Here is a 20,803-nt window from a genome sequence, read left to right as displayed (position 1 = left end):
CTCCCGGCTTAGCTGGGACAACAGGTGCACACCACCATGCCTGCCTAATTTTTTGCATTTTTTGTAGAAGTGGGTTTTCCCCATGTTGTCCAGGCTGGCTTTGAGCTCCTGGGCTCAAGTCATTCACCCTCTTCATGTTCCCAAAGTGCTGGGATTATGGGCATGAGCCATCACGCCCAGCCTCCCTGCTTCTTTACTTCGGTTCCTCAGGCATATTTCCCCTAACTATAGGTGTGTTTAGTTTACTTCCTAGTGGAATAAAATAAAAATATTTTAGGCTGGGTGCGGTGGCTCACGCCTGTAATCCCAGCACTTTGGGAGGCCAAGGCGCGCACATCATGAGGTCAGGAGTTCGAGACCATCCTGGCCAACATGGTGAAACCCCATCTCTACTAAAAATACAAAAATTAGCTGGGCGTGGTGGTGGCGCCTGGAATCCCAGCTACTGCAGAGACTGAGGCAGGAGAATTGTTGAACCAGGGAGTCAGAGATTGCAGTGAGCCAAGATTGAGCCACTGCACTCCAGCCTGGCAACAGAGGGAGACTCCATTTCAAAATATGTGTGTGTGTGTGTGTGTGTGTGTGTGTGTGTGTGTGTGTGTGTATTTTAGTCATGTTACTCTGCTCCAATTTCTAGGTTTTAGTCGCTCTTTAGCTGGGGTCATAGTGATACGATAAGAGGGGCACCGTGCTCTGTCTGCTCCAGGGACTCAGGCTGGCCAGACCCTGGACAGTGGAATGAGCAAGTGACATTGCTGTCTTCTTCCTCTGTAAGATGTAGAGAAGAAGCCCACCTTGGCTCCGTCACGCGGTGGGGGTGGGGGGCACGTGAAACAGCCTCTGGGAGGGCTCTTGGAACGAACCTTGCTAGGCAAGGTGAAGGGAGTTGTGTTTTTCATAACTAGTCATTTTTATTTCTTCTCAGGACTGCTAATGGTTGGTTGTTAATCTTTTAAAATTTGAGAAACGTGATGAAGGATTTGGGCTTCCCCATCTCATATGGGGAATTTGTGCTGGAATTTGTATTATTTTGTTATTTGTTCATCACTAATTCTGCTGCCAGTTTCTATTCACCATTTAGAACTAAGTCCATTATTTTTTCTTTACTTCTGAGTTCTAAAATTATTTGTTCCAGAAATCAGTTAAATGGAAACTCCAAATGAATGAACATAATAGAAGCTCTTTATTTTCATTCTTCTTGGTCTGATTTTGTAGCTCCATGATTTAATGTGACACCTCTCAGTCATGTGGTCATCAGCAGCTGCTCGAAGTAGAGCACTAGTTTATGGTTCTGTACTACCACTTCTTTTCTGAACATAAGTTTTAAACAATTCATTGAGTTGTCATGGGCATTCAGTGGACTGAACTGATGAATGTTGGCTGCTTAGACCAGGGCCTAGCACGCGGTAAGCACTCAGTTCATGCTGGCTGTCCTCACATCCCGTCTCTCGGATGGTCCTGTACCCACTCTCTTCCCCTTGGCCATGCTTGGGAGCACAGGGCAACAGCCTTTGCTTGATGGTGGGTTCTAGTTGGCCAATGGGGTACGGAGTTTCACAAATCTTGTATAAAAAGCATGGAGCGACACCCAAGGTGAATCAGGGGCCAGAGATCCAAGAAGTAAACCTAGAATTGGAGCCTCAGAGTTTATGGCTTAGGAAACCAGGGGGTGGGGAAAAAGAGGAGCAGCTGGAATAGGTCCACAGGATGGTCTGTGCTGATCAGGCCTTGAACAGGAAGGGACCCATGTGTGAACTGGACAGGACCTTCCAGGTAACCCTCTAGTTGCTCTGCTTCCCTTCACCCTGAGAAACCTTAGATGTACCATGCGTGGATGAGGCACTGTAGGAGACCGAATATCACTGCCTTTTCCCATGACCCCACCTCTAGTACAACTAAATACACCAGCTTAGGAAGTGGGATAGTGAGACTGGGGTTTGAGAGCACATTGGCGACAACAGCAGTCACTGCTATTGATTGTTCACCTCCTATGCGCCAGGCACCTTGGAAGGCACTTGGTGTAGCCACCCTGTTCCAGGAGCAGTGACTGGCTCCCAGCAGTTCCAGAGGGTGTGGGTTGGAGACCAGCTTCGCTGACCTGAGCTGGGAGAGATTGCAGTGGTGGCAGGAAGGGAATGGTGTCAGTGTGGCTGGGCAGAGGAAGGGCCAGTGGGAGGCAGGGTTTGCCTTGAATGTGGGCAGTAGTGGCCCTGGGGTGGCAAGGGTTTATTCATTGTCATGATGGGAAAGGTGAAGTGAAGTCCCGTTCCCACCATGGGGCAGTGGGATGGTGATTACTACCAGGGCCCATCTCCAGCAGTTTTTATTTATATTTTTTATAGCAGTAAAATGTATAAAGTGAAATTTACCATTTAACCACTTTTAGGTGTAAAATTTGTTTTGTTTTTTGTGTTTTGAGCTGGAGATTCGCTCCTGTTACCCAGGCTGGAGTGCAATGGCGCGATCCTAGCTCACTGCAACCTCCGCCTCCCCAGGTTTAAGCGATTCTCCTGCCTCAGCCTCGCGAGTAGTTGGGACTACAGGTGCCCGCCACCACGCCTGGCTAACTTTTGTATTTTTAGTAGAGATAAGGTTTCACTGTGTTGGTCAGGCTGGTCTCAAACTCCTGACCTCAGGTGATTCACCCACCTCGGCCTCCCAAAGTGCTGGGATTACAGGCCTACGTGTAAAATTTAGTGGCATTAAGTACATTCACATTGTTGTGCAACCATCACCATCATCCGTTTTCCAAAGTCTTTCACCCCAAGGAAACTCCATCCCCATTGAACAATAACTCCCTGTTCCCTGCCCAGGCCCCTGGTAACCACTCTTCTACGTTGTGCCTCTGGAGTTGCCTATTCCAGGTACCTCATATAAGTGGAGCCATACAATGCTTGCCCTTTTGTGTCTGGCTTATTTCACTTTGCATAATGTCCTCAAGGTTCCTCCCTGTTGAAGCATATGCCAGAATTCCCTGCCTTCTTAAGGCTGAATAATATTCCACTGTATGTACAGACCACATTTTGTTGACCCATTCCTCAATGGATGGGCGCTATTGGCATTAAGAGCAGCATACTGGGCACTTTATTGAGGTGCTGTTCGTGTCTTCAGGCATCTGAGAATGGTGCGCGCCCAGCAAGTGTCCCCATATCCTTGTCCTCAGATCTAACTGTGGAGTGGATTTCAACCCAGGAGATCTTTCTCATGGGAGTGATCTTTTAGACTGTTCCACTCTCACTTCTAATTCCTATCTAGTTAGCACAGAACAATCTGATTCATGTTTTCTCTTTTCTTTAGTTTTTCTGTTTCCCTCCCCCTCACCTTCTACTTATTCTGTTTACTGTTTATCCAGTTCTTTCTTTCTTAGACTCCTCCCCACTCCCACTCCATTTATTCCTCTTGTCCTCTCATGTCATTTCCTCTAAATGCTCTCTTCTGGAATATACTCTCTTTTCCTTCTGTTTTTCCATTACTTTTTTCTCTTTTCTTCTCTTGCCTTTTGTATTCCTTTCTTTCCCCTAGTTAGTTTCTTCTTGCTCTGCCATTTAAAATTTGTGTCTCAGAAATGACCCTGGTCATTATTTCTTTCATGTAACATGTATAAGTGCTTACCATAGTGTAGCCTCTGTTCTCAGCACTTTGCAAATATTATATCATTGAGTCCTGTTTACACCTGTATGAGGGTGATACGTTCTTGTCTCCATATTACAGGTGATAGAGTTGAGTCACAGAGAGGCTGGGCAATTCGTACCAGCTCAGCTGCTGGTGAGCTGGAGGCGGGGCTGGAAGCCGGGCTGGGTGGCTCCAGTGGGTGCCTGGCCCCTCCACTCTGCACTGCTGAGCGTGCTGGGAATGCAGGATGCCGGAATGCCTTGTGCTGTGCTCAAGGCGGAGGAATGTTGTAGTTCAAAGTCAAATCAAACATAGTGAGTTCTTGTCCCACCTAGCTCCAAAATGTTTAGAATTTTGGATGCAAGTCTTCTGGATACAAGTCTCATCTTTACCTACGTAAGAGTCTTATCGGTGTTTTATCTTACACTGTTTAGTCTTCTGTTTCTTCAAGTACCATGATTTTTTAAAAAATCATTTCATCTCAATTATAGAGCTGAAAAGATACTTTGATGAGCTTATTTCACAAAGAGGTAACTGGTTTGTCTAAATGCATTTAGTTTTGTTTCCTTGCTTTTTTTAATCACCGACATTGTAACAGATGATTGCTTAAATTTTTATTTTATTTCAGCTTAATTTATTTCAATTTAATTATAAGTTAATATGCTTTTCTATTATTCTGGGAATCAAAAGATGGTGTGTAACATAGTTTTAAAGGGAGTGTACATTCAAAATGCCATCAAATAAATTACAATGTGCATTTGGAATTTAACCTATATCGAAGTTGTCTTTTGTCTTGTGCCCGTTCTTGCTGGGAAGGTTCTAGCTTGGTGCCTCTTACCTCATTGGTTTTCTTACCTCATTCATTGCCACCTAGCTTAATTCACTGTTTTCGGTTCACAGACCTTGAACATTTGCATAGAACAGACATTACTTAATTTTTGCCACTTTTTACCCTAGCAGGTTGCTAATTTGGGCCTTCCTGTGACACTGCTTTTCTCCTTCGTTACTCTACATCAAGCTTTTCTTTGATGGATGGTTGTTATGCAGAGCTTTTATAATCTCATAGGATTATTCTAAAATTTTCAAAGTGGGTATTTTGTAATGAGCTAATTTGTATCCTAGAACTTTTATCTTAGACAAAAAGAAAGAAAGAGAAAATAGAAATAAAGGAAGAAAGAGAAAGGCACTAAAAAAGTGAAAAACATTTTTGTAACAAGGAGGGAGGGCTCGTCTCTTGCCAGGAGACCACCCTTCAGAGACCTGGCATGAGTTTTCTGTCCAGATCACTGCCCTCTCGAATCTCACTAACTCTTAAGCAGAGGTTGCTGACTTTGCTGGACTATTGTGATAGCTGGTAAAACACTTTTCCTTGACTTGGGCTACAGAGCGCAATACTGTTTCTCTAAGCGGGCAGTCAAGGGCCACAGTCTTAAAGAAACAAAGACAAAGCTAAGATAAACAGTGTCCTGCAGAATCAGGAATCTCTCGTTGAAGACTCCTCTAAATCCTTTCCATGGTCAGTCCTGTGGCCACAGTGTGACCTAGGGCTAAGAGTGTTGGAAGTCTCAGCCTCTGATTCTGGTGTTGCCATTGACTTGCTCTGGACTTGACATGATTCTATAAAATAGAAGTTGTTCTAGATGATCTGTCCTCAAACTATTCTCCCTAAAACATTAGTGTTCTAGAGCTAGACAGAGGTGTCTTTCATTTAATAGAAATCAAGGACAGTATTTGTTTAATTTTGATTTTTCAGTCTCACAAAATGTTGTTAACTCTTTGTTGCTGTTGTTGCCAGTCATTTTAGCCAGCATTAGGATGTGACAAGCGAACAAGTGGCAAAAAAGTTGGTGGAAAACTTGGGAATACCTAATCTTCCTTCATTTAACACTTCAAAAAATGATAATAATAAAGTTGGCTGGGTGCAGTGATTCATGCCTGTAATCCCAGCACTTTGGGAGGCCAAGGCGGGTGGATCACCTGAGGTCAGGAGTTCGAGACCAGCCTGGCCAACATGGTGAAACCCTGTCTCTACTAAAAATGCAAAAAATTAGCCAGGCGTGGTGGTGGACACCTGTAATCCCAGCTACACAGGAGGCTGAGGCAGGAGAGTCACTTGAACCCAAAAGGCAGAGGTTGCAGTGAGCTGAGATTGCGCTACTGCACTCTAGCCTGGGTAATAAGAGCGAAACTCCATCTCAAAAAAAAAAAAGAAAAAAAAGTGAAGTGAGGCTGGATATGATTGTTACATGGCTCATTAGTGGAGTCATTTATACTGGAATCATCATGCAGGTCCAGTGTTCTTAGTTTGTGGGATGAGAAGCAGTGTAGAATTGTGGCTGAGCATGTGGGCTAGGCAGCCTCATGCCCAGGTTGCATCGTAGCTCCACTGCTTCCTAGCTCTGTTACCCTGGACAAGTCACTTCGCCTCTCTCTGTCTCCATCCATCACCTGTAAAGTAGAGATATAATGTACCTACTTCATAAGTTATTGTGAGGATTAAATGAACCAATATGTGTGGTTAGTGTAATGTCGTCAAGATTCCTCCCTGTTGAAGCATATGCCAGAATTCCCTTCCTTTTTAGGGAACGTGCCTGGTTCATAACAAATGCTGTACATGTCAGCTATTAATATTTCATGGTGCTATGTCTTCAGGGTCCCTGTCATCTGAACATATTTCAGAACTGTGGGCCTAGAATTTCTCTTCTAATTCTGAAATTAGTTCTGTTATTCTACGCCATAGAATTTGATTTCCTATTATCTTTCTTCCCCCTTTTTATAACTCAATATCTTAAAGAAGATGTGTTTTCTCTATACACAGGGTGAAATCACTTATTTTTTTAGTTACCAAGTGGAATCTGATCTTAAGTATGAGTTTAGAAGGGTGTGTTTTCTGTTTCTTGACATACAGGTGTTTTGTGTTACGCACAATTTACCATTGTTTTCTATTTGTGTTTTGTTTTTGTTTTTTGAGACAGGGTCTCACTCTGTCACCCAGGCTGAAGTGTGGTGGCACAATCTCAGCTCACCTCAACCTCTGCCTTCCAGGTTCAAGTGATTCTTGTGTCTCAGCCTGCTGAGTAGCTGGGATTACAGGCACGCACCACTACGCCTGGCTAATTTTTTTTTTTTTTTTTTGTATTTTTAGTAGAGATAGGGTTTCACCATGTTGGCCAGGCTGGTCTCAAACTCCTGACCTCAAGTGATCTGCCCACCTTGACCTCCAAAAGTGCTGGGATTATAGGCATGAGTCACTGTGCCAGGCCTTCCTATTCGTTAAATATCTAATATTCTTAGTTCTTTATCCTTATATATGAAGAAGGTGGAGCTCAGAGAAATTAAGCAAATTGCCAAAAGCTACAAGTGGCAAATCCAAGCTTTGAAGCTAGCCTGTCTGATTCCAAAGACGACTCTAACACAAATATGTACAAATCCAGCCCAAGGCCTGTAGTATTTATGGTAACTCACTTAAACAAAGCCCAAGTATCATTTCTTTAAATGGAGACTAATTGCTATATAAATATTCTGAAGAATGCTCTTTTTATGCTTGGGTCAGCAAAAATCACCATATAGCTAGTGCATATTCGTTGAAAGAAAAGTGAAATGTTAAATTTTTTTAAATGAGCAATTGCTTGTTTATCAGGCCAGAGTCTCTGGGTCATCCACTCCTTTTCCCCTAGAGGAACCGTCCTGTCTGAACATGTTTTTGCTAGCTCTGCAGCGGGGGAGTGTGTGGCAGCAGAGTGCCCAGTACCTTGCCATCCTCCTGGCACCTGCTATTTGCACCCTACCCAGCCTTTTTTGCTGCCTTGAGGTTTTCCCACTGCCATGCAGCACAGAGCTGGCTGCTGTGTTAATTTTTTTCTGTTACGATTTGATTCTTTGCACTCATCCTTTGCTGTGTTTCTATATTGCAGTGTTGATGACTGCATCAGCAGATATTGCTTAATTTTTGCCACATTTTCCCCCAGCAGGTTGCTAATTTGGGCTCCTGAGTCCTACATCCTGGGGGGTTCTGGATGTTGGCTTTAGCTGAGAAGGGCTTAGTAATGTTAGGAATGAGGCTGGTGGATAGTGAGGGGGTAGGATTGCGGGTTGGGCGGCAGGAGCTCAGGGTAATATCAGAGAGAAAACAACAGAAAAATTCTGCCTCCACCCCCTAATCTCTTCTGTGGAACCTGGGCCCTGTCTATCTGGGCTGTTTCCTGGGCCCATCCACAACTCCCTCCCCAGACTGGCACTCACCCTCCTCCATTTTTGTCCTCACAGTTTTTATGTTCATCTTGCAGGCTCATCAATCTCCCCATAACTTCTTTCCGTGGCGTGTGTAGAGTTGGATTTCAGGGAGAAAGCCCACAGTTTGTGCTCGTTAGTTCATAATGAGTCAGAAAATCAATCTCCCCATAACTTCTTTCCGTGGCATGTGTAGAGTTGGATTTCAGGGAGACAGCCCACAGTTTGTGCTCGTTAGTTCATAACGAGCCAGAAAAGTGTATTTGTAAGCGCGTTGTCTGGAATGTGGTACGCTGCTTTCCTTGTCAATAACGACGTGTCTGGCATTTTAGGTGCAAGGCCAGTACAGAAACCTTTGTTGCTTCTCAATGTGTCTGAGGTTAATAATGTACCAACAGTGCTGTGGAACTTAACCACTGTGTGTCACAACATTTTAAGTGAAATTGTATTTGTAGTTCAGCCTGGGATTCCAGATACTCATCTACCTTTGAAGGTGAATCTGGGCCTCTTCCTCCACCTGTGTGTGCAGGTGATGAAGACAGGAGCTCCTGCATCCTAAGTCCCTGCGAGTTCCGGATGTCGGCTCTAGCTGAGAAGGGCTCAGTGATGTTGGGGGCGGGGGAGGCTGGTGGATGGTGAGCGGGTAGGGCTGTGGGGTGAACGGCACGATGGGAACTCAGGGCTCCTAGGCGGGCAGGTGATGGTGGAGGCTGGCACACTAGGATACTCCATTGTCTGGTGCCTGCCCAGCCTTATCGCTGAACTAGTTGGAAACGTAGAGGTTTATCCTTCCTTCCTACTTCCCCTCACTCTTCATCACTGTCACTCTCACCCTGCAAGTGTAGCCATGGGGTGAGCTGCAAAGTGGGATGTCATCTCTCCAACTAGATTGTGAGTTCTCTGGGAGCAGAGTTTTCTGCTCACCTTTTTCTCCCCGTGCTTGCCATGTACTAAAAAATGTGTGTGACGTTCACCAAGCATGAAAAAAATTGCTACCCTTTCTTCAATGTTCATCATTGTTATGTGATCACAAATATTGCCATATTTTATTGAGTCTAAGATGTTGATGGTAAGATACACAGTGATTTTACACATTAGTAAGAAAAAAATCTTGCCAACTGTACTTCTGACACAAGTGGCTTTTTTTGTTTTTTTTGTTTGTTTGTTTTTTGAGATGGAGTCTCACTCTGTCACCCAGGCTGGAGTGCAGTGGCGTGACCTTGACTCACCGCAACCTCCGCCTCCCCGGTTCAAGCAGTTCTGCCTCAGCCTCCCAAGTAGCTGGGATTACAGGCTCACGCCACCATGCCGGCTAATTTTTGTATTTTTTAAGTAGAGACAGGGTTTTACCATGTTGGCCATGCTGGTCTCGAACTCCTGACCTCGTGATCCACCCGCCTCGACCTCCCAAAGTGCTGGGATTACAGGCATGAGCCACCGTGCCTGGCTTCACCAGTGCTTTCTGTCATTTAGTATTTTAATTATATACTTATTGAAAGAGCTCTTCTAGATTTGTTTAGACATTGATTTTTATCATCTCACTCTTTGGCATACGAAAGAGTGAAAATATAAAGAGAAATAGATTGACTAAGATATTCCTAAAATTTCTCCAAGAGTCTGATTCTTCAGAATCTTTGTTGACTCAGAGTACTTGATGTGGGTGGTTTTCCACACAGTATCATTCTCTGTGCCACCAAGAGCGTTGGTGTGTGGCGTTTCTTAAAAGAGGGCACACCACTGTCTCCGGGAATCTCCTCTAAGCATCTATTACCTGTTCTGCAAGTTTTAAACCTGCTGTTTTCTCACTCAACCTCAGGCCATTTTTTTTTTCCTGTGAATCTCAGTAATAACAACACATCATGCAGCTTCATCCACATGGGCTGTCTTTTATAGCCAGGTTCTGTAAGGGCCTCGGTGGTTAAGGTCATTTTTCCAGTGGTGGATATTTGCTTCTCTAATAAAATTTGTGCCCTGCTACTGTTTCCATGTCTTTTGGTTTGAATACCGAGTTATCGTGTAATCTTTTTGAAGACATTTAAAGTGGCGGTTAGGCTAAGTATGTCAGCAGTGCACATGACTCAGTCGAAATGAGATCACACATGAGTGGGCAGTGACCCTATGTCCCAACTGCCACCTGGATGACGGTAACTGCAAGATGCCACTGATTGTAAAATAGATACCTATTCCAGAAATGTTAAAATATGGGGGGAAAGTGCTTTATAGACTCGATGAAATATATAACATGTAGTTAATTTTTACAGTAACCATGCAGGGCAGGTAATTTGGATTAATTAATTAATTAATTTATTTATTTATTTCTAGACAGAGTCTCCCTCTTGTTGTCTAGGCTGGAGTGCAGTGGCTCAATCTCAGCTCACTGCAACACCCGCCTCTCAGGTTCAGGTGATTCTCCTGCCTCAGCCTCCTGAGCAGCTGGGATTACAGGCGCACGCCACCGTGCCCAGCTAATTTTTGTATTTTTAGTAGAGATGGGGTTTCACCATGTTGGCCAGGCTGGTCTCGAACTCCTGTCCTCAAGTGATCTGCCTGCCTCGGCCTCTCAAAGTGCTGGGATTACAGGTGTGAGCCGCCGCGCCCAGCTGGTAGTTTGGACTTTTAAGTGCGGATACTGAGGATCAGAGCGTTTGGCTTACTAATGCCCCAACTAAGTACATGGAAGATTTGGGAGCTCAGAACCCAGATTTGTCTGATTGTAAAGTTCACACTTTAGACCCTGTACAGCACTGTTCAGGAAAGAAACAACTAGACTAGAAGCTGCAAGAAGCCAGGGATTTTTTTTTTTTTTTTTGATAAACTTGTTTCTTAAGGACCTAGAACAGTGCCTGGCACATACCAAGTACTAATAAATACTTGTTGAATAAAGTCAATCATTAGAGAGAAAATAGAAATGCAACCATATCATTCTCTTCCTGGAAATGAAATCTCTAACTCTTTTGGGACAAGGGGAAAAGGACAGAAAATGGCTGCTGTTTTCTAGACAAGGTATAGTTGTGGTGGTCCGTTCCCTCAGGTCTGTAGGAGAGGCAAAAAGGTGAGGGGCGAAAGTCTATCCCTGGTTACCAGAGCCTGTCAGCACCTGCCGGCCAGACAGCGGTAGCATGGCTCCTGCTCCTGGGATTCTTCTACTGTCTCCCGTAAATCAAAATCAACAGGGCTGCAATCATTGTGGAGTTAAAAAGAAAATTAATAAAGGAAAATCAATATGACAAGCCTTACTATCAAAGATATTCAGGTACAAGGAATGTATTGTTAGATTTCTTTTCTTTCTCCTTTTTTTTTTCTTTGAGACAGAGTCTTGCTCTGTCACCCAGGCTGGAGTGCAGTGGCATGATCTGGGCTCTCTGCAACCTCTTCCTTTTGGGTTCAAGCAATTCTCCTGTCTCAGCCTCCTGACTTGCTGGGACTACAGGTGCACGCCACCAAGCCTGGCTAATTTTTGTATTTTTAGTAGAGATGGGGTTTCACCATGTTGCCCAGGCTGGTCTTAAACTCCTGACCTCAAATGATCTGCCCACCTTGGCCTCCCAAAATGCTGGGATTACAGGTGTGAGCCACCTTGCCCAGCCAAATTGTTAGATTTTTAAAGAGTATAAAATGTTTTGAAAATTCTGAAGCTCTGTATGACTCATTTGTGAAATATGAAAATTGATTTATTTGATCACCTACTATGTACTAGACCTTGTGCCTAGAGTTGTTACATACATCATTTAACCCTCACAATAAAATCATCTCCATTTTACATATGATAATCACTTTAACTTCACTAGTATCTTCCCTCAGAGATTCCAAAACGTGGGGTACTAACACATAAAATGCAAGATACACTGTAAAGCAGTGTATGTCCAAAGTTCTCATCATAGTGTCCAAAGTTCTCATCATAGTGTCACATGTAATGGCAAAATATTAGAAATAACCTAAGCGTTTATGAATGCAAGATTAAAAATATGCAGCTGTAATGAAGAATGAGGAATGTCTGTATATATATGGAATAATATGAAAGGTATGATATTACATGGGACAAACGAGATATAGAAGAAATGCTACCTTGATGGAATCAGTAGTATGCATCTATTTGTGGTTGGAGAGGGAGAGAGAATATATATGCTTGTGTGTATGTACACAAAATAATTTTTGGAAGAAAATACAATAAATTGATAATATAGGTTGCTTCTGAGGAATGGCTAGAGCATTCCAGGTAGGGCGATTGTCCACTGTATACGTTTTTGTGCCTTTTGAATTTTGAGCCAGCTGCATTTACTACCTATTAAAAGAGATACAAATATAATTTAAAAAGAAGAAATAAAGTATACCTTTCTAGACATGAAAACAAAGACAAAAAGATGCTCCGGGCTGTGTGGGTTTTGTGAGGGCATGGACTGTACCTGCCGATCCCCGTGGCACCCCAGTGCCTAGCATAGTACACACCTGAGCATTTGTGCAATCAGTGAGCCAAGCTGAAGGAAACAAAACAACTCAAATTCCTCTATAGGAAGGACACCACATCTCTTCTGTGGTGTCTCTGCTAAAAATACATATCCTGAATCTAACCATGAAGAAACATCAGACAAACTTAAATTGAGGAGCATTCTGAAAAATAAATGACCTGTGCATTTCATAAATGTCAAGGTCACGGCGGACCAAGAAAGAGCAGGGAACTGTTTGGGATTGAAGGAGACTGAAGGGCAGGAGAGCTGAGTGTGCTGTGTGCAATACCGGATTGCATCCCAGGCCAGGAGAAAAAATGTTGTATTCTTTTTAAAGGACGTTCATTAGAGTTGACAAAATTTGAATAAGGTCTGTGAATTAGGTAATAGTACTGTTTCCATGTTAACATCCTCATTTCGATAATAGTACTATGGTTATAAGAAAATCTTGTTTTTAAGAATTAGGCACTTAGGGCCTGGTGCTGTGGTTCACGCCTGTAATCCCAGCACTTTGGGAGGCCAAGGCGGGCAGATCACGAGGTCAGGAGATCGAGACCATCCTGGCTAACGTGGTGAAACTCCGTCTATACTAAAAATACAAAAAAAATTAGCCGGGCGTGGTGGCGGGCGCCTGTAGTCCCAGCTACTCTGGAGGCTGAGGCAGGAGAATGGCGTGAACCTGGGAGGTGGAGCTTGCAGTGAGTGGAGATCGCGCCACTGCACTCCAGCCTGGGGACAGAGCGAGACTACCTCTCGGGGAAAAAAAGAAAAATAGAATTAGGCACTTAGAAATTTAGGGGAAAAGGGGCATTGTGTTGGCAACTTACTCTGAAATGGTTCAGGTGAAAAAAGGGAGAGAAAGAAAGAGAAAGGGGAAATAATAAAGTAAACATGGTAAAATGTTAACATCCAGGGAATTGGAGTGAAGAAATACAGGAATTCTTTGTACTATTTTGACAACTTTTATGTCTGAAGTTATTTCAGAATAAACAACTTAAAAAAAAAGCTTCCTACATGGAACATGTTATGGCTTCCTTCCTTCCTTCCTTCCTTCTTTCCTTCCTTCCTTCCTTCCTTCCTTCCTTCCTTCCTTCCTTCCTTCCTTCCTTCCCTCCCTCCCTCCCTCCCCTCCCCTCCCTCCCTCCCTCCCTCCCTCCCCTCCTTCCTTCCTTCCCTTCCTTCCTTCCTTCCTTCCTTCCTTCCTTCCTTCCTTCCTTCCTTCCTTCCTTCCTTCCTTCCTTTTTTAAAGCAAAGTCTCTCTGTGTTGCCCTTGCTGGCCTTGAACTGGGCTCAAGGGATCCTCCACCTCAGCCTCTTGAGTAGCTGGGACCACAGGCATGCCCTACCATGCCTGGCTCTGATTTTGTAATTACTGAGCCTTTTATGTCCTTTTGTACAATTTTGTCATTTTCTTCTTATAGATCTTTAGATGATTGGTGACATTTATTCCTTTCTTTCTTAATTTCTTTTTTTTTGAGACAGAATCTCACTCTGCCACCCGTGCAGTACAGTGGCGTGATCTGGGCTCACTGTAACCTCCGCCTCCCGTGCTCAAGTAATCCTTCCACCTCAGACTCCCGAGAAGCTGGGACCACAGGTGCACATCATCACACCTGGATAATTTTTGTATTTTTTGTAGAGATGGGGTTTCACCGTGTTGCCCAGGCTGGTCTTGCCCTCCTAGCCTCAAGCAATCGGTCGGCCTTGGCCTCCAAAAGTGCTGGGATTACAGGTGTGAACCACTGCACCCAGCCTATTCCTTTCTTAATACTTTTTGTTTCTTTAAATAATGGCTTTGTTGAGATATAATTTATATACATATGAAACTCACCCTGAATATCTTTGTATATATTTTTAAATAGTACTGCTGTATGAGGAAGGTATGCTTTAAAAAAATCAACTTTATTAGGGTATAATTTAAATGTAATAAAATTCACATATCTCTACTTAATAGGTTGATGGCTTTTGACACACATATTCCTTATGTAACCACCACTGCAATTCAGGTACAAGATGCAGGATATTCCCATTTCTCCATGAAGTTCCCTTGTGTTCCTTTCTTCTTACATTCACCTGTTGGTGGATGTGTCAGTCTTTCCAGTCCCCCCCAAATGGGGATTGGAAGAGTAGGGTGCATGCAGGGTGAGTAAGTGTGGTGGGGGGCGCTGCATGGTGGGGATGAGAATGATCATGTTGAGGCGAAGCAGGAACAGGCCCCTGGATGGCTCAGAAGATGGACATGGCATCCCCTGTTTTCCAGAGTTGGGCACAGACTTTGGAAGTTCGCCTACCTCCTCTTTTTTTCTTCTTTGGTCTTTATTCTGGTGTTGTGGCTGCTGCCCTGTTAACACAGCAAATGTCAAGTGGACTTCTAAAATACCAACATTTTATCATCATCAAAAGGGAAGACTGACTACCTTAAAAAGCCTGTTTTGGGAAGGAATAAGACTTTGAGATGCAGCTATTGTGCGTGTTGAAACTTAGTAAGGCTTTTTATTTGGCCGCTAATCACTCCAGCACTGACCATGTGAGAAAAAAAGTTTGTATTTGCATTCACCAAATTTTTTACACAGAAAATTGCCACTTTCCCTTCATCTTGAGACTTCTTATTCTGCTGTTCATTTTGAAGTAAAGGTGGAATGGGAAATTAGTGTCTACAAGGAAAGAGCCTGCTTTTGGCATCTGAGAAACTCATTCTCCTCACGAGAACTAAGATTACCTTCAGTATTTTTAATGAGGATTGCATTATACAAACATGTACACATGTATGTATACACAAATATATATGCAAAATATATAATTTTATAAGATATTATACACACAAACCCCCAATGAGTGTTTAGAACATAGCAAGCATGCAATACATTATATTATTATATTTTTAAATTTCTTTTTATTAAATAGAGATGGGGTCTCGCCATGTTGACCAGGCTGGTCTCAAACTCCCTGCCTCAAGCGATCCTCCTATCTTGGCCTCTCAAAGAGCTGGGATTGGCCGAGAGTGGTGGCTCATGCAGGTAATACCAGCACTTTGGGAGACCAAGGCAGGTGGATCACTTGAGCTCAGGAGTTTGAGACCAGCCTGGCCAACATGGTGAAAACAGATCTCCACTAAAAATACAAAAAATTAGCTAGGCATGGTTGCTCATGCCCATAGTCCAAGCTACTCAGGAGGCTGAGGCAGGAGAATCACTTAAACCTGGGAGGCGGAGGTTGCAGTGAACCTAGATCGTGCCACTGCACTCCAGCCTGGGCAGCAGATTGAGACTCCATCTCAAAAACAAAACAACTCCCCCCACACCCCCCCAAAAAAAACCCAAAGAGCTGCAATTACAGGTGTGAGTCACTGTACCTGGCCTATATTATTATCACAAATAATATCTTCATTTTTACGTTTTTTGCCCAGGTGTGTTGCTTTATGACAAATCTTTGTTTTACTCTTTGTGGTTGAAATGGTAATCTATTGAAATGTATTTATCTACTGAAAGTCTTGGTTCCTTTCTGTGTTTTCGCAGGCTCACTGCAGACAGACCTTTCTGTCCTTCATGAACACACGTGTGGTAGACAGATGACTGTCCTGCACCCCGTGCTGCTCTAGGTGTGCCAGACGTGGAGCTGTCCAGTTGGGAGAAGATGGATTCCAAAGATGAAAGCTCGCACGTGTGGCCGACGTCTGCAGAGCACGAACAGAATGCTGCACAGGTGAAGACTGGTCTTTTCCAGCTTGGTATTGAGATGTTTTCAGCTGGACACAGTTTGCTGACTATCTAGTAGTGATTGGTTGGGAGGAGCCAACATGAAGAACTCGTACCCAGGGAATAGGGACTGTTTTGGCACCTTGAATGCTCCATCGACGTGGCTCACTGTGAGTTAGGAGAGCTAGACCACCACCTATAGGCTTCTCTGCATTGTCTGCAATTTACTGTCATAGTGTGTTTTACTACCCTGTTTTATTTCTGTTATTGGTGCTGAAAACCTCAAACTATAGTTTGTTTCTTTTATGTTATCCATAGGAGTTTGGTCCTTTGTGTGTAATGAGTACAAGTATGTATTTAAAGTGAGTGGCCTTTTCTTTTCTTTTTAAATTCAGAATATAAACCTCTAAGTGAAAGTTGTTCCATTATGAGTCAGCCACTTTAGAGGTTAGTCACTTGATCAAATGCTGCTGTCATCCTTTCAGATTGCTGCTAGAACCAACCACGTTATTCTGACTGTTCTTAGTGACGGCAAATCTCTGCATTTTTGGTGTGGAATTGAATTTTGGGATGATTAGCAGTCATATGGAGCCATGTTTTATATGTGACCAAAGCATAAAACTTAATTTTTAAACATTATAGTAAACATACAAATTTAATGTTTCATTAAATTGCATAACCATAGTACCATATCAAAATCAAGAAGTTACACTGAAACATTTAAGTATGCCGATTCTATTTAATTTAAGCAATATAATAAATATACAATCAATAAAATTGGTCATCTGGTATGATTAAAAAGTCTCGATATGGGCCAAAGATGGTGGTTCATGCCTTTCCCAGCAGTTTGGGAGGCCAAGGCAGCAGGATCAATTCAGGCCAGGAGTTCAAGACCAGCCTGGGCAACAAAGTGAGGCCCTGACTCTACAAAAAAAAAAAAAAAAAATTTGCTGGACAGGTGCATGCCTGTAGTGGTGCAGTCATGTCTCCAGGAGGTGGAGGCTGCAGTGAACCATGACTGCACCACTACGCTCTAGCCTGGGTGACAGAATGAGACCCTGTCTCTAAAAATAAAAATAAATGAAGTCTTAGTCTGATTACTTAAAAAAGTTCCACCGATGTTTTCAGCAGAGTATATGAGAATTCTGTTTTATTTCTCCTGGAAATCATTTTGAGGTCACTTCCATGCAGCTATGTATTTTGGTATATTTTATTTATAAACAAAACTGTAGTTCATTAAAAAGCAAAACAAAAGAAAATCTAGTTGTGACACTGCATGACCAGGGCCCTGCCTGTGGGTAACCAGATAGTAGATAGCCAAGGTCAGGGTCCCTGTGGCACTCCTTGCTCCCAATTGGTTCTTCCGCCAGCTGGGAATTCTGATGTAATGAGTGCTGAAGACCAAGCGGAAAAGCTTGGATAACTTGTCTGGAGGAAACATGTTTTCCCTTCTTAAGCACTGAAACTAGTTCAAGGCTTTGATGTTAATGAACAAATCTAAAGTCACAAAATTGTCTTATAGCAATTAAGCCTGCTCAAATATGAGCCTAATTTTTCCAATAGACAAACTTTATCTTCCCAGACAAATCAAATTTATGTAGAAGCCAGACTAATCGTTTAGTGTAGAGGTAGAAGTTTGTTGTATTTCTGTGGTGTTTGATTACATTTTGTCTCTTAGGTTTCCTTCTAGGGATTAAATTAGTTTATATTATCTTTGGGATCTACAATCCTTCACTAGAGAAAACTGACATAAAAAAGTTAGGCCCAAAGCCAAGGCAGTATAAGAGCAAGGATTCCACCCTAAGAGTCCTGACTTCGATAGCAACACATAAATTATTTCTCTCCCAAATGTGTGCTTTGGCCATCTGCTTCCAGACCTTCAATATCAGGCATCAGGCCATGTGCCAAGCTCAGGCCTTCAAGAATTCAATCCTCCAAAGCTGACCACTCAGAAAATATTTTACAAAACTTGATTTCTGCTTTAGTTCTTTAGGTCTTGGGAGAAAATTATTTACCCTGGTGACAGCTGAAATAGTTGTCCAGAACGCCTTAAAAGTACTTTATTAGAATTTTCTGTGTCTTCATCTACCTGGCAAGGAAGAGTTCTATTCCATTCAATGATTCAGCAAGCATTTACCGATACACCTCCAGTATGTGCTTTGTGTATGAAACAACTTGCAGGAAAGAAAGTGACTTTAGTTTAGTTTAGTTTAGTTTGGTTTGGTTTGGTTTGGTTTGGTTTGGTTTGTTTTGGTTTGGTTCAGTTTGGTTTGGTTTAGTTTAGTTTAGTTTTGAGACGGAGTTTCACTCTTCTCACCCAGTCTGGAGTGCAGTGGCGTGATCTCGGCTCACTACATCCTCTGCCTCCTGGATTCAAGCAATTCTCCTGTCTCAGCCTCCCGAGTAGCTGGGATTACAGGTGCCCCCCACCATGCCCAGCTAATTTTTGTATTTTTTTTAGTAGAGATAGGGTTTCACCATGTTGGCCAGGCTGGTCCTGAACTCCTGACCTCAGGTAATCCACACACCTCAGCTTCCCAAAGTGCTGGGATTACAGGTGTGAGCCACCACATCTGGCCGAAAGTGACCTTATTTTAATGTGTCTGCTGAAAGACACTATTAGTTATAAAATAGAATTCTTATGATGTGTTGAGAGCAATTGGCTTTTGAGTCTTGACATATTTTTTCACACCACAGAGTAATTTGTGTGTTTTATTCTGGTAGTGTTGTCAAGCAGGAATCTGCAGTGTTGTTTCCAGGATCAATTAACCACATCCTTATTACTCCCCAAAAGAGTTATCTGCATTGGACATTTGAGGCAAAGGGGAATTTAAGTCGGTTGCCTAACAGTTAGCAGTAAATCAATGACAGGGTCCTCGGATCCTTCCCTAGTCATCAGCTCAGTGTAGATGAAGGTGTATCCATCCCCATTCTCCTTTCATTGGGGATATTTTAGAATCCCAGGTGTGCTTGTTGATCTCTTACCTTCGTGAGACTGATTTTGTTCTTCGTCCTTGCCTCCTTTTTATGCCAGGTGCACTTTGTTCCGGACACTGGAACGGTGGCTCAGATCGTCTATGCCGATGACCAGGTTCGCCCACCCCAGCAGGTGGTGTACACGGCAGATGGTGCCTCCTACACATCAGTGGATGGTCCAGAGCACACGCTGGTATACATCCACCCAGTGGAAGCCGCGCAGGCATGTGAAGGATTATTTGTTTATAATTTGTTGATTAACTAATTAACCGATTACTTGTGTTTACCTTCTGTCAGTCATTGTGCTAGCTACTGGTGATGCAGAACGTATTCAGATAAGATTTGTGCTCTCAGCTGGGCGCGGTGGCTCATGCCTGTAATCCCAGCACTTTGGGAGGCTGAGGTGGGTGAATCACAAGGTCAGGAGTTCAAGACCAGCCTGGGCAAGATAGTGAAACCCTGTCTCTCCTAAAAATACAAAAAAGTAGCCAGGCATGGTGGTGGGCACCTATAATCCCAGCTACTCGGGAGGCTGAGGCAGAGAATTGCTTGAACCTGGGAGGCAGAGGTTGCAGTGAGCCGAGATCATGCCACCGCACTCTGGCCTAAGTGACAGAGCGAGACTCTGTCTCAAAAAAAGAGAAAAGATCTATGTTCTCAAGGAGCTTGTAACCAGCTTGGCAGAGGAAGATGTGATTTACTTCTCGACACTAAATGCAGTAAGAAGAGCATGGGTTCGTATATAGCTCTTCTCTCTAGTTGACTAGGTTATGAATTTGTTATTATTCCTAAGTATCAAGAACCAGGCTCTGTGAAAACATACAGATTATTTCAGCTAAATGTGTAAGAAAGGGTCCTGCTAAGCTTATTAGCTACCACTTCTTAATAACTTACTGATTTGCAAGGCTGTACTAGAAGCAAAGATGTTTACTAGTAAAAGCTGTACAATTATAGCTGCTTTTATTTTATTTGTTGCCAGTGACTTGCAGTGTAGCTTCCAAATGAGTGACACCAATATTCCCCAACATATAAATGTTAATTTACATTGTTAGCACTTTACAATGTATAAAGTACTTTGAGATGTGTATCTTTAACATCTAAATTCCATGCTTTTATAGTAGCATCTTGGTAATAAAAATTTGTCCTCATTTGATATTAATAAAGAGGCTCAGATCACTCCCAAAAAGAAATGAGGCCGGCCTAATCAGTGCCTTTCAAATCTACGTAAGTATGAAATCACTGAAGACTTAGTGGTACTTTTGGAATACCCCTGCCTATATTAAAATAAGATTAGTTTATGTAAGAATGTCCTGTGACCAACTTTTAGTTTATTACAATGTTACTAAATGTCTGAATTTGGATAATTTTTATTTTATTTACTTATTTTTTATTTTTTCGAGACAGAGTCTTGCTCTGTTTCCTAGGCTGGAGTGCAGTGGCACAATCTCAGCTCATTGCAACCTCCACCTCCCTGGTTCAAGTGATTCTCCTGTCTCAGCCTCCCAAGCAACTGGGATTACAGGCACCCACCACCATAACCAGCTAATTTTTGTATTTTTAGTAGAGATGGGTTTTCGCCGTTTTGGCCAGGCTGGTCTTGAACTCCTGACCTCAGACGATCTGCCTGCCTCAGCCTCCCAAAGTGCTGGGATTACAGGCGTGAGTCACCACGCCCAGCTAGATTTTTAGAAACTTTAGAAGAAAGGACATTTTGACATTTTTCTGGATTAGAGATAGTAACCATGGTGCCCTGGCTACAATAGTTTCAAAGAATTTTCTCTACTTAGCTTTGCTGCATCATGACTCAACTTAGTTTATGATGATGATTTTTTAAAAAATTATGAC

The 20,803-nt window shown here is 42.9% G+C and overlaps 2 protein-coding genes across 5 annotated transcripts in view; one reads left to right on the top strand and one right to left on the bottom strand.

The window, feature by feature from the left end:
* Positions 1-20,803, bottom strand: part of APLP2 (amyloid beta precursor like protein 2) — a 726,249-nt gene that overhangs the window by 154,070 nt on the left and 551,376 nt on the right. The gene's annotated exons all lie outside the window — the stretch shown is intronic.
* Positions 1-20,803, top strand: part of PRDM10 (PR/SET domain 10) — a 100,711-nt gene that overhangs the window by 23,651 nt on the left and 56,257 nt on the right. For all 4 annotated transcript variants that reach the window (XR_007719161.1, XM_050755938.1, XM_050755937.1 and 1 more), the window contains exons 2-3: positions 15,803-15,989; positions 19,017-19,181. Coding sequence is in view for 3 of the 4 variants with exons in the window: in XM_050755938.1 (XP_050611895.1) it covers positions 15,921-15,989; positions 19,017-19,181 (234 nt within the window). In the remaining variant the exon portion in view is untranslated. The remainder of the gene's footprint in view (positions 1-15,802; positions 15,990-19,016; positions 19,182-20,803) is intronic.

The sequence above is a fragment of the Macaca thibetana genome, chromosome 14 (assembly GCF_024542745.1).
Source record: "Macaca thibetana thibetana isolate TM-01 chromosome 14, ASM2454274v1, whole genome shotgun sequence".
Lineage (NCBI taxonomy): Eukaryota > Metazoa > Chordata > Mammalia > Primates > Cercopithecidae > Macaca > Macaca thibetana.
This window is presented reverse-complemented; position numbering and strand designations above follow the sequence as displayed.